This window comes from Cydia amplana, chromosome 6 (assembly GCF_948474715.1).
Source record: "Cydia amplana chromosome 6, ilCydAmpl1.1, whole genome shotgun sequence".
Lineage (NCBI taxonomy): Eukaryota > Metazoa > Arthropoda > Insecta > Lepidoptera > Tortricidae > Cydia > Cydia amplana.
In genome coordinates, this window is record NC_086074.1 from 9,284,201 (window position 1) to 9,296,310 (window position 12,110).

The 12,110-nt window shown below is 36.9% G+C and overlaps 2 protein-coding genes and 1 long non-coding RNA gene across 3 annotated transcripts in view; 1 reads left to right on the top strand and 2 right to left on the bottom strand.

The window, feature by feature from the left end:
* LOC134648860 (uncharacterized) overlaps positions 1–7,692 on the bottom strand; it is a 362,135-nt gene extending 354,443 nt beyond the window's left edge. Inside the window, exon 1 of the long non-coding RNA XR_010096930.1 lies at positions 7,545–7,692. This is a non-coding gene — a long non-coding RNA (uncharacterized LOC134648860). The remainder of the gene's footprint in view (positions 1–7,544) is intronic.
* On the top strand, positions 369–2,481 carry LOC134648779 (A-kinase anchor protein 10, mitochondrial). Its single transcript, XM_063503332.1, has 3 exons — positions 369–565; positions 647–751; positions 934–2,481. Exons 1-3 carry the CDS (start codon positions 541–543, stop codon positions 2,421–2,423), a joined length of 1,620 nt encoding a protein of 539 aa, XP_063359402.1. The 5' UTR covers positions 369–540; the 3' UTR covers positions 2,424–2,481.
* A 511-nt stretch (positions 7,693–8,203) lies between the features above and the next one.
* Positions 8,204–11,910, bottom strand: LOC134648841 (G-protein coupled receptor 143-like). Its single transcript, XM_063503419.1, has 7 exons — positions 11,662–11,910; positions 11,363–11,474; positions 11,178–11,272; positions 10,829–11,007; positions 9,692–9,851; positions 8,888–9,055; positions 8,204–8,496 (listed from the first exon to the last, which is right to left on the bottom strand). Exons 1-7 carry the CDS (start codon positions 11,812–11,814, stop codon positions 8,287–8,289), a joined length of 1,077 nt encoding a protein of 358 aa, XP_063359489.1. The 5' UTR covers positions 11,815–11,910; the 3' UTR covers positions 8,204–8,286.
* Positions 11,911–12,110: the final 200 nt, after the last annotated feature.

Below are 12,110 nucleotides of genomic sequence, written 5' to 3' on the forward strand. Positions count from 1 at the left end.
GGCCAAGAAATATCTATAACTTTAAGTGTAACAAATATATAATTATTAAATAGCATTGCAGCTCAATTTTGGGGGAAAAGCACTATACCTACATCCTACATCTCACCTCGGCGTGATAAGGGATTGACGGCCTCGCGCATCCCGGATAGAGAACATCGCTACGCTATAATAATATATTGTCAGTAGAAAAAGGCGGCAAATATGAAAAATGTAGGCGCAAAGGGATATCGTCCCATAGAAAATTTGAATTTCGCGCCTTTTTTACTGACAAGATTTGCTTGACCAAGTATAAAGTGAAAATAATTTTTAATACTGGCAGCATTAATCGTCACGTCAAATCATTGTGTGATTGGTGTGATGTGATTACATTACATACTCTGTGGGTTGTCCAGCAAATCAGTCAGAAGTAGAAAATTGTTTTCGTCTTCGTTACATTATTATTGTTTACGTCTACCTGAGAGCTATTAAATCACCTATGAAGAACCCTGTTATTTCACCTACTGCTTCTGCTACCACGTCTGACATATTTGAATCAGTAAAATGATTAAGTTTTGGAAGAGCGCAGGTAAACAGTGAAGTGAAACTAGTCACGTAAAGTTTATATTGGTGTTGTAATAACTGTGCTTTATCGTGGCTATTGTTTCAGCAAAAGGAAAAACTGGTTGTCCGGTACGGCCACCTGAAACGAGCGCAATCGACAGTTCCGGTAGCAAAACTAATTTAGACACGCATATAGACAGTGAACTGAAAGGTAGGTAAACATCTTTTTTTTACATTACTATGCGTTTTCCTCTCTTACACATGTGAATAATCAAATTATCTAAACACACGGTTTTGCGATCCTTTGTCCTGAACTAACACAACAGTTTGCATTGAATAGTAAAAAAAGTATCTTGTAACAAAAATATCCTAATGCAAAGTTTTTTATTACAGAAAACTCTCGGATATTCCTAAAAAAATCGAAATTGAATTTAAGTGTACATGACATACTTGTAGATAAGAAAGCTATAAAATACTTTATTCAATTTATGGAAACTATTGGCCAGCATGTGCTTGTCAAATGCTGGTTAGAATTGGACAACTTTAAGGTCCTTGTTTTGCAAAATAGTTCAAATGGTGAAATCGACAATCATTGGAAAATGAGCAGAACAAAAAGTTTTGACCTGCAGTGCAACTCGCACAGCAAGCCGCCCCCCACGCATGCGTCACAAAGATTCAGCTGGACTGAAGACAGTGCTAATGCCTATAAACAAAACATGCAAGAATGTTCAACAAGCTCTCTTGGGAACTTGGCAGAACACTCTGCACTAGAAAATATCCCTAATTATAAATGTAAACATTATAACCCAACCGAAGAAGCCATCAATTTATTTAAGAAATATGTAGCACTAGAAGCACCACATCAACTAGATTTACCAGATAGTTTAAGAAAAACTATTATAACTAATATTTGCAATACTGAGGGGCACATAAAAGAAGATTGCTTTAAGCCAGTTGAAGATGAATTGTTCAATCAAATTGAACAGAGATATTTTAAGGACTTTCAGAACAGTCCACTCTACATTAAGGCACAAATAGATATATTGACCAGCGGCTCTCTAGGACTGGAAGACATTTTGTATAATGAAGCCATATTATTTTACTTTATGGAGTACTTGGAGCAGGAATCATGCAGTATTTTACTAGAATTTCTTATGGCTGTAATGCATTTCAGGGATAATTTAATTAATGGCAACACTACCAGCCCGGAGCAAGCTCAAACAGATGCAATTGTTCTTTACGACAAGTATTTTTCACTCCAAGCGACAAGTCCTATTGGCTTCTCCACAAATATTAGGTCTACAATTGAAAGTGACATTTGCAGAGAAGGCGGACCTCTTCCAACATGCTTTGATATACCTTATCAAATTGTATTCAATACCCTAACCCGCTATGTAAAAGCATTTTTAGAATCTGAATTATATTATAAGTATCTCTCTGAAATGATTCACTCTGTAGATAATATGTGGTCTGCTAATCATAAGTCACATTCGGATTGCAGCAGTGAATTTAGTATAAGCACTCAAAATACTCTACTTGCAATGGGTGATCCCATCTTCCGTAAAAAGAAACGTAACCATTCCGTTCCTGACATGACAATAGACTCTAACCAGCTTTATAATGCAGACTCATTATGGCAGCGAAAGAGGTATGACGGTTTGATCCTTGGCAGAGTGAATAGTTTGGGACGATTCGAATCAAAATTTGAACCCGATCCAGACAAAAAAGATAAATCGGTTTTTAAGAAAATGGTCAGTCGATTTGTGCCAATTAATACGTCTAAAGTCGATGAAGAAATGGCCTGGCAAATTGCTCATATGATTGTAAAAGACGTGACCGACCTGACTATGGCCCCACCAGAAAATGAACGTGATGATGTATGAACATGTGATAGTTATTGTTTAAAAGTATATTTTGTAAATGATTATGTATAGAATAGGTGAGGGTGGGGAGGGTCGATCCCTAGGGGACACTTGGTAAACTTCATTTTCAATCAAACCAAACGAGATACATTTTTTTGCACTGTTAACACTCATTCATTCATTCCTAACTTCACGTTCTGTCATGGCACTGTATCGGAAAAGTCAGTGGTTCAAAAATGGCGGACGGTGAAAGATTTTCTGCGTACTATATTCAATTTTCGGTAAGCTTTAACTGGATTTATTTTATAATATGAGATGGAAATGATGTTAGTGAGTGTGCTTATTTTATTTGTTGTTTATTGAAGTGATGATTAACTTGGATTACATTGATATACGCGAACACACGTTTCGAGTACGGCACGTTTTATAATCTTACTATGTATGGGGAGACTTTGTCTTTTTCTTCAGGGGAGATATGTTTCCGGGATCATGTCACCCCCAAAGCGATCAAGTACACATTGTAATAAATTTACTTACAAAATGATTCATAGAGCTATCATAAATATTTTCTTTTCTTTAGTAAATCATGCCGCAAAATTACGACCAGTGAAACACTGATTCAAACTTTTAAGGTTTTTGACTCATTATTGTTTATTGAAACGGGATTTAATGGCGTATAATTAAGTTTTTAATTATACAACCGACTTCGAACTCCGAAAACGGAATTATCCCCGTGGCCTTTGAAAAGGCTAACTAAAGTTGACATCAACATTTTGCGAACTACCCGCACTTGGTCTTGATTATCAAGTTAAACGTTTTACACACAGGGGATGTTACTCGGTCGACAAACAACACTTATAACGATATTTGGTTATCAACCGGCGATATTTGTTTTTATGGATGAAATGCTATTTTAATGGCTTTCCGACCTTATGTACTATAGAACCGACGGTCCATAGAAAGGATTTTAGGATTATGCAGCTCAAACACCGTCCTCGAAACGTGAGCAGTAAATTTCTAAACTTATTTAATATAGTAAACAATAACGACCAGGCGGCGTAGCACGGTCGCGTTTTTATCGCTTGTCACCATGCCTATCACGTTCTAACAAGTATGTAAGTGTGAAAGGGACGCGCATAGTGATAGGCGATAAAAATGGAACCGTGCTTCGCCCGCTGAGATGGGTAAAAAATTTAAAATTGCTGTAGGTATCTGACGCTAAAAATACCTTCATAATAACTTTAAAAAATTTAGCTTGTTACAAGAAATTTTATATTAATAACTTAGATTTTTGTTTCTTTTTAACTTTTTTGGGTTCAAAAATTGATTCCCTATTTTATGTTGTTTTATGGATCATACCATTACATTGTTTTTTTTTAAAGTATAAGATTATGGATTAATATGTGTTTGATATCTTCATATATTAATTTTCTGTAGATAAAGTGAATAAATTAATGTAGATACTACCCTCGAAATATGACATTGCCGCTTAAAATCTTTTTACCAAGTGTCCCCAAATCTGAAAGACTTGATCCCTTCGGCTTAGACATCTGATTACCGGAAATACAACTTCAAAGCATGGAAGATGCAATATATATATGTTTGCTGTGTATTTTACAAATTATAGATGCATTGCTAATAGCGATCCGAGTTATATAATCAATGAGAATCTGGTATGGGGAGACATGGTAAAAATCTGTTTACCATGTGTCCCAAGAACCAGGGTCACTTGATCCCCCTAGGATCAAGGCTCCCGACCAGGGGTAAACAAGTCTCCCTTACATAGGGGACACATGGTAAAAGTCAACAGTATGGGTTTTCATTAAATAACGGTCTAATTTATTGCACAAATCTGTTCTAATTCAAACTAGAACTGAAGAGATAAATTCTGAATCGTATGGTCTATAAAGTTTTTCAATACTACAAATAGTTAAGAAAATGTATGCTAAAAATAAAAGGGGTGATCAACCCTCCCCAGTTTCCCCTACGTATAAAATAAAAAAATTAACATATAATTTCGACGTATAACTTCTCTCTTTCTACGGATAAGCAAGTACCTATATAAAAACTTACTTTTTACTTAATCTACGGAATGTCAAAATATCAACATTAGGTTATCCTTTCAATAATAAGTAGCTATGTACTTACTTGAAATTTGTTATCTCGGTATTCAGACTAGCACGAAACGTCACATAAAGGAATTTTATAGCAGACGTAATGTAACTTTATAATAATTATCACTGTAGTTTTATACAAATTTATTAAATCCGGTATACATTATCAAAACAAACATTGCTCAAAAAATACACAATTTAATCTTATTTAGAACATTTGGGCTCTACAGACATCACCGATACTAATTGAATGCCTTTTTCGATGCATTACCGCAATACCGGCAACTGAAATGCAAGAGTTTAATTGACAACGAGTATCAAAAATCCTATTCAACAATTTATCAAAAATTCCACCTGATATCGGTGAGGTTTGTAGAACCAAATGAGCCAATAGTAGATAGTACTTATTATTACTTTAAAAAATAACAAATTTACTATGTCTCATGTATACTTGAAAACATAGTAATAACATGGCAAGAAGTGCTCACTCGAATGCAGTCGTGTGTGTACATAATGTACGTAAGGCCACTTGTATACTTACCTACGTCCATCGTGTTCAGCGGACTGTCCGTGTCCGTGAAAAGGCACACCGGCTGCGTGTGCTTATAAATTAAAATGTTTGAGCCGCGCACGCACACGTCACGCAAGCAGTGCGCCGGCTCTCATAAAGATGAGGGCCTACTTACCGCGAACCACGTTCGACGTGTTGCATCTCTGTCGCATTTGTAAATTCGTACGTAAGTGTGACAGGGAGGCAACACGTCGAACATGGTTCGCGGTAGGCCCTCTGTATATTACAACTCGCACGTGCACGTCTACGCACACGCACCCGGTGTGAAGTATGAGAAGGCCTTTATGCAACGAGGTTATCTTAGGGGTATCCGCGTAAAAAACTAAGGGCGATTGTGCACTACAATGAATTTTACTGTCCGGCAGTCCGAGTTTTCATGGTCCGATATGGCATGAAAAAAACGGATGATTGGCTTGTGCACTTGTCCGTCTTTTTACTCGCAGGTGCGGCGCAGTGTCATGAAAAAAACGGATGATTGGCTTGTGCACTTGTCCGTCTTTTTACTAAAAGAGAGGCCCGCCCCCGCTCGGCCAAGTCATGAATTATACTAATTCCAGACGCAGTGCACAAGCATAAACACGTTTCATGGCTGTCATCTCGGACCGGAAAGAAACTGTCCGGAATGGGGAAAAGTAAAATGTCGGACGGTAAAATTACGTCTAGTGCACAAGCTACTATATACATTTAATGGCGTGCCATATCGGACCGTAAAAACTCGGACTGCCGGACAGTAAAATTCATTGTAGTGCACAATCGCCCTAAACGTAGTCGCGTAACACCGTCCGTTGTCCGGGGAAAACAATGGACGTATACAATCAGCTTAAGTACATATAGAATACTAATAACTGGAATGGCAGGTAAATAAGTACCTAAAGTAACAATTGTTTCGCCAAACCTAGCGCGAGAGCAAGACGGAGCCCGCAGTCTATTTTGAAAGGTCGTTATCTATGCAGCTCCTGAAGTCATGTAAAGTAGACGTCAAAGATATTTATTATTTAGGTAGGTATGTATGTTTACATTCTTCGCCTTATTACAGACGAAGTGCAAAAGTAAAAACAAGACGGAAGCTTAAACATGTGTAGGAGTAGGTACTTATACGAACGTAATATAAGGTTTTGTACACATAATTATTGGTTTATGCCAAATTGATCGGATCGATATCTTTACCGAATATATGAGCAAAGACTTTTTCACCTCAGCAGCTCGAACAAGGGTACTTTGCTACTTAAAAACAGTGAGCAAAATCGCATTTTGCTACTCGCTACGCTCGTGAATCTATTATAGAATCTTTCGCTTGCACGGGACTCAAAATAAGCACTCGAAGAGATAAGAAGATATCAAACTTTGATCTCTTGTTGTACAAATAACTATTCATAATGAAACGCCCTATTTTGAACTGGCCAGGGCCTAAACCAGACGACAATCGTTGATAGAAAACGCCAATCTAGGCTTCATGTCTTGCTAGCGCGATTGGTGGAGCCTATACCTAATCTATATCAGTCATCCTAATATTCGCGTAGATGTGATGTGACCAAGAAGCTTATTTAAGAAACTCTAATGACGTCACACTCTTTACCAGTTAAGGCTTTTGTTTACCAACTGTGTGGTTCCCTCGAATTTAGATAAACACGATTTACAGTATTTACACTCATAATTTAAACCAGTGGTTCCTAACCTGGGGGTAATTACCCCCGTGGGGGTAAAATTGGTATTTTACGGGGGTAGGTAATAAGCTTACCTAGTTTAACAATACAACAAACGTACACGTTTTATTTTTTTTTGCCATTGGGAGGGGGGGTAAAATCAGGTTCTCTAATTAGTCATAGGGGTGACCGGACTGAATAGGTTAGGAACCACTGATTGAAACTGAAACAGGACTTGTAAATTGAGTGCACTTATTAGGGTTCCGTACCCAAAGGGTAAAAAACAGGACCCTATTACTAAGACTTCGCTGTCCGTCCGTCCGTCCGTCCGTCCGTCTGTCACCAGGCTGTATCTCATGAACCGCGATAGCTAGACAGTTGAAATTTTCACAAATGATGTAGGTATCTCTGTTGCCACTATAACAACAAATACTAAAAATAAAATAAAATAAATATTTAAGGGGGGCTCCCATACAACAAACACGATTTTTTTGCTCTATTTTTTGTTGATGGTGCGGAACCCTCCGTGTGCGAGTCCGTCTCGCACTTGGCCGGTTTATTAGGGTTCCGTAGCCAAATGGCAAAAAACGGAACCCTTATAGATTCGTCATGTCTGTCTGTCTGTCTGTCTGTCTGTCTGTCCGTCCGTCTGTCTGTCCGTCCGTATGTCACAGCCACTTTTCTCCGAAACTATAAGAACTATACTGTTGAAACTTGGTAAGTAGATGTATTCTGTGAACCGCATTAAGATTTTCACACAAAAATAGAAAAAAAACAATAAATTTTTGGGGTTCCCCATACTTCGAACTGAAACTCAAAAATTTTTTTTTTTCATCAAACCCATACGTGTGGGGTATCTATGGATAGGTCTTCAAAAATGATATTGAGGTTTCTAATATCATTTTTTTCTAAACTGAATAGTTTGCGCGAGAGACACTTCCAAAGTGGTAAAATGTGTGTCCCCCCTGTTTAGAAGTTACAGGGGTGTAACTTCTAAAATAAGAGAATGATAAAACTAAAAAAAATATATGATGTACATTACCATGTAAACTTCCACCGAAAATTGGTTTGAACGAGATCTAGTAAGTAGTTTTTTTTTTATACGTCATAAATCGCCTAAATACGGAACCCTTCATGGGCGAGTCCGACTCGCACTTGGCCGCTTTTTTTTTTAATTATTTGACGCCCAGCGCACTGCGCGGTGAGTGACAGTACGCTGGCGGCTTTCTTGATCTTGACCAATACTCTCCGAAACATATCGCGTGAGTGACTAAAAATACGTAGCGTGGAAAACCGTATAATTAGCTTAGTGTTAATATGACTCACGACAGTTTAAATTTGATTAGCAAACCTTAGTGAAAATCTCTCTTTCTAACAAACACATATGTCAAATGACAGACAGGGACAAGCGATTATCATCAGCTTGTTAGATTTGACAGACGTTTATGAATAAAGCCATAAGTCCCGTTTCAGTTTCAATTATAACCTCCAGTGTTATTATATAAGCTTCTTTGATGTGACCGTCACCGGCAGTGTTTATAATTATTGACTAAAGATCACAGGGTCGAATAATTGTTAATGCTAGACGGCAATGGGTCCAAATGCAGCCGCGGGGGCTCCGAGCCAAGAAGCGGGGACTGCTCGTCACTGAACTGGAAACCTTTGATTGTGGCACTGGATATTGTGGTCGCCATGCTGTACCCTGTGGAACTCCACTTGCGATAAACCATAGCGTTGAACAGCGCTTGCATTGGGTTCATTAAAGCCTGTAAAAAAAAGTTAGATGCACTACCAAGAAGCTTTTAGCTTTGCTCTATTTTTAATGGTTATTGCCCATTTATTGCCATATTATGGAAAGTCCTCTTTTTGTAAAGAAAATTAAATATTCTAACTTCAATCAACTTAATATTCAGACAAACTAGCTAAAAAAATAGATAACTAGGTCCCTATAGATGTTGATTAAAAAAAGAAGGCTTAAAAATTGATAGCAATCATTTTACACAAGATTTAATGATAAAGATAAAAGATTAATTGCCGGGAAACAAACAATGGCTATCATAATTTCCTACACGTAAGTAATTCGATGAATATTGGGACGATTACCGACATCCCAACCCTAATTAGACAAAAAAAATGCAGATTTTCTGCTCTACTTACCATTACATACCAAATAGATATTATAACTTTTACTGGCATATTGAACCACATAGTCCACAATAGTATTCCGTTCAGGAGATTAGGTAACCAGCAAATGTAGAATACAGCATTTATCATAAAAAACTTCAGTCTTAAAGCGTCCACAACCCTTCGCTCCTTACTAGTGAACTGAAATCATGAAATAAATGTGACATTGAGATATTTGAGATTAACAATGTGTGTGTAATTATACAACATAATAGAATAAAAAGAAAGCGGCTTTGTTATTTTTAGACGTGTGATAATAAAATACACTAGAGATTTACATTCAAAGTGACCCGTTTTAATTGCTCTTGAGTGTAAAAACACTTTGGTCATTGGATAACCCTATTAGCTTGTCATTGTAAGATAGCTTTAATATACTCGATTATCTACCTTATCACGATAATCATAAAGACTACATTATAATATATTACAATTTATGAATTACATACTACTTAGGACTTGCACAATTAAGAGAACTAGCAAGTAATAAAAATAATTTATTCGTAAGCACAAACACAAAAGAGAAAATTGAATAAGATAGAAAAACATAAAAAGGAGAAAGCGCCACGAAATCGTCTCATCTCAGCATGTTGCTGTCGATTACGTACGAGCCGATCATCAGAAAGACTAGGACCTTCCATGAAAAACAATACAGGATTAAGGCAATAAATATGGAAAGACAAAGAATAAGGACCCTTCATGATTGGTTGGATGATTTGAGCAATCAGTATGGATAGACATGGGGTGGGGGTACGCCGTCGTGAACCACACTATTCGTACCTGAGCGAGCGGCAGCGCCACAGCCATTTCAACGTCTTTGCCAGCGAGCACATACATGATGGGGTTTATTACCATCACAAGTGCTATAGGCACATATGTTGCACAGTAGTTGGGAAGAATTTTTAGTAGGGCACTTGTGACTGATGTTAAATTGTGACATCTGAAATTAGTTATGAAAGATTATGTTGAAAAAATCTGCAAGGATTTTCTACAAATATAAGGTTAATGCGGCCAGAGACAAGGGAAAAGCATAATTCTCTTTGATGCGGCTGAATTCTGTACAAGAGCGTTTTATTAGGGTGCCGTAACTCTAACGGCAAAAACGGAAACCTTTTATTTATTTATTTTATTTTATTTTTATTTTTCAGGAGTACCAACAGCTACAAAAACATTATACAGATTTAGGTAACAATACAAAGCCAATTACAGGTACTCACAGATAGAAATGGAATAAACAATATATCAAACTTTGCGCGCAATTTCACACAATGCTATCACGTATTATACATTTCAAAAAAAAGAAAAAAACAATATTTTCCAAAAGAACAATAATAATTGTATGCAACTCAGAACTTATCATTATCAAGGATATAGAACTGTTAACAATACTGACAGTAAAAATACAGGGCACGTAAATACTTAAGCACTCGGACAAATCGCAAACTTATTACTTATGAAAACAAAACAATCGGGATCAAAGTGGATTAAAAAATAGATTCGCTAATTTTCGCTTCACCGAAGGAATGGAACAATTAAATACATCAATGTCCAAATCTTTTAGGATCACTTGTGTGTCTGTCTGTCACAATCTATTTGCTCCAAAACTACTGGACCATTTGAATTGAAATTTGGTAAAACAGCAATGTAAATCAGTGGCCCAAAGATGGACATGTAAATACATTTTCAACATAGGTCATAGGTGCCACTTCTGGGGAGTAAAGGCTAAAGCAAAAAAAAAAACTATATCATGTTATACAATATCAATTAACAAGGCTCACTATGAGAATCTGTGAGTAAAGAAGCGCAAAAAATTACCATAACCATAACTGGTTTTCCATTGCACACAAGACAATAATTAATAAAAATTATGCAACATGACCTTGAATATAGATAATTAATGCTTATTTAGGAACTCACGTTGCGTCTGGGAAGTAAAGAATAGACAGTCCTACTCCAGTAGTGACCGCTGGCAGACCCCAGGCCACAGAGTGGTAAACCATTTGGTGAGAGTCCCTGCCTTTAATAGTAAGCCAAGTGTCGATTGCGTAGAATAGAGTCCAGAACCAAGTTGCTGTATAGAAATATTGAGTCCAAGCCTGTAGACCGACAGAACAAGATACATGGTACGCCACAGAAATGAAAAACAAATAAAGTATTAGAACACAGTAAAATAGTTTATTAACATTATTACTTAATAAACTAGCTACACTTGCAGCGCTTCATCATAGACAACGGTAAATTTACTCCAGCTAAAGCAATTACTTACTGAGGTAATACTGCAGAATAGTACACTAAAACCATCATCCGGCATAGGCAATATAGTTTTGTATTTCAACCACAGTGAAGATCTTATTAAGACCCCTGAAAAGTAAGATAAAATCTTGAAAAATAAACATTGAAACAAGGAGTGAACCATATCAGGGTCGAAAATAAATATTGCAACAAGTTTACCAGAGGACGCCAATAAATCTGCAACAGCTAGCCACATTATAATGTCTCGTCCACGACTGGATGTAAACGTGTTGTATCTTTGAGGTATATTTTGCCATAAATAGTGTACAATCTAAAAAAAATACTGGGCTTAATTAAAGTTCCATGTCTACTACAACGCTACGCTACTATACTTCAAACAAACAGAACTTGTGTATAGTTTGAAAAACTTTCCCTTCTTTTATAGGGACTACTATTTCATTTATAATTTTAGTGCAGGCATAAAATTTAAAGATACTACGCATTTTTAGAGTAGGTACCTGGAATAATGCGCCTAAAATACCGATTGTAGAAGAAACCAAACAAACAGTGTTATATGAATCTGTATTAAACTCGTTCATTATTCTCACTGCCATATCCTCATTTTTGCCAGAATGATGACAACAAAATGTTTGAATTGTTGGATCAGACATTATGTTTAGTGAAACAGTAATAATTCACCGTAAATGTACACTTTTTCATTAAACAACTTATTATGGGACCAGCCTCAGGAAGTATCGTATAACATTATCTGAGGGCCTACCGCGAACCACGTTCGACGTGTTGCCTCTCTATCGCACTTGTAAATTCGTGCGTAAGTGTGACAAGGAGGCAACATGTCGAATGTGGTTCGCGGTAGGCCCTCTGATATCTGACACTGACGTATCAATTCAAAACACGGCACACTGACAGTGACAAGTGTGACAATAGCCACAGAGTATAAATTCAT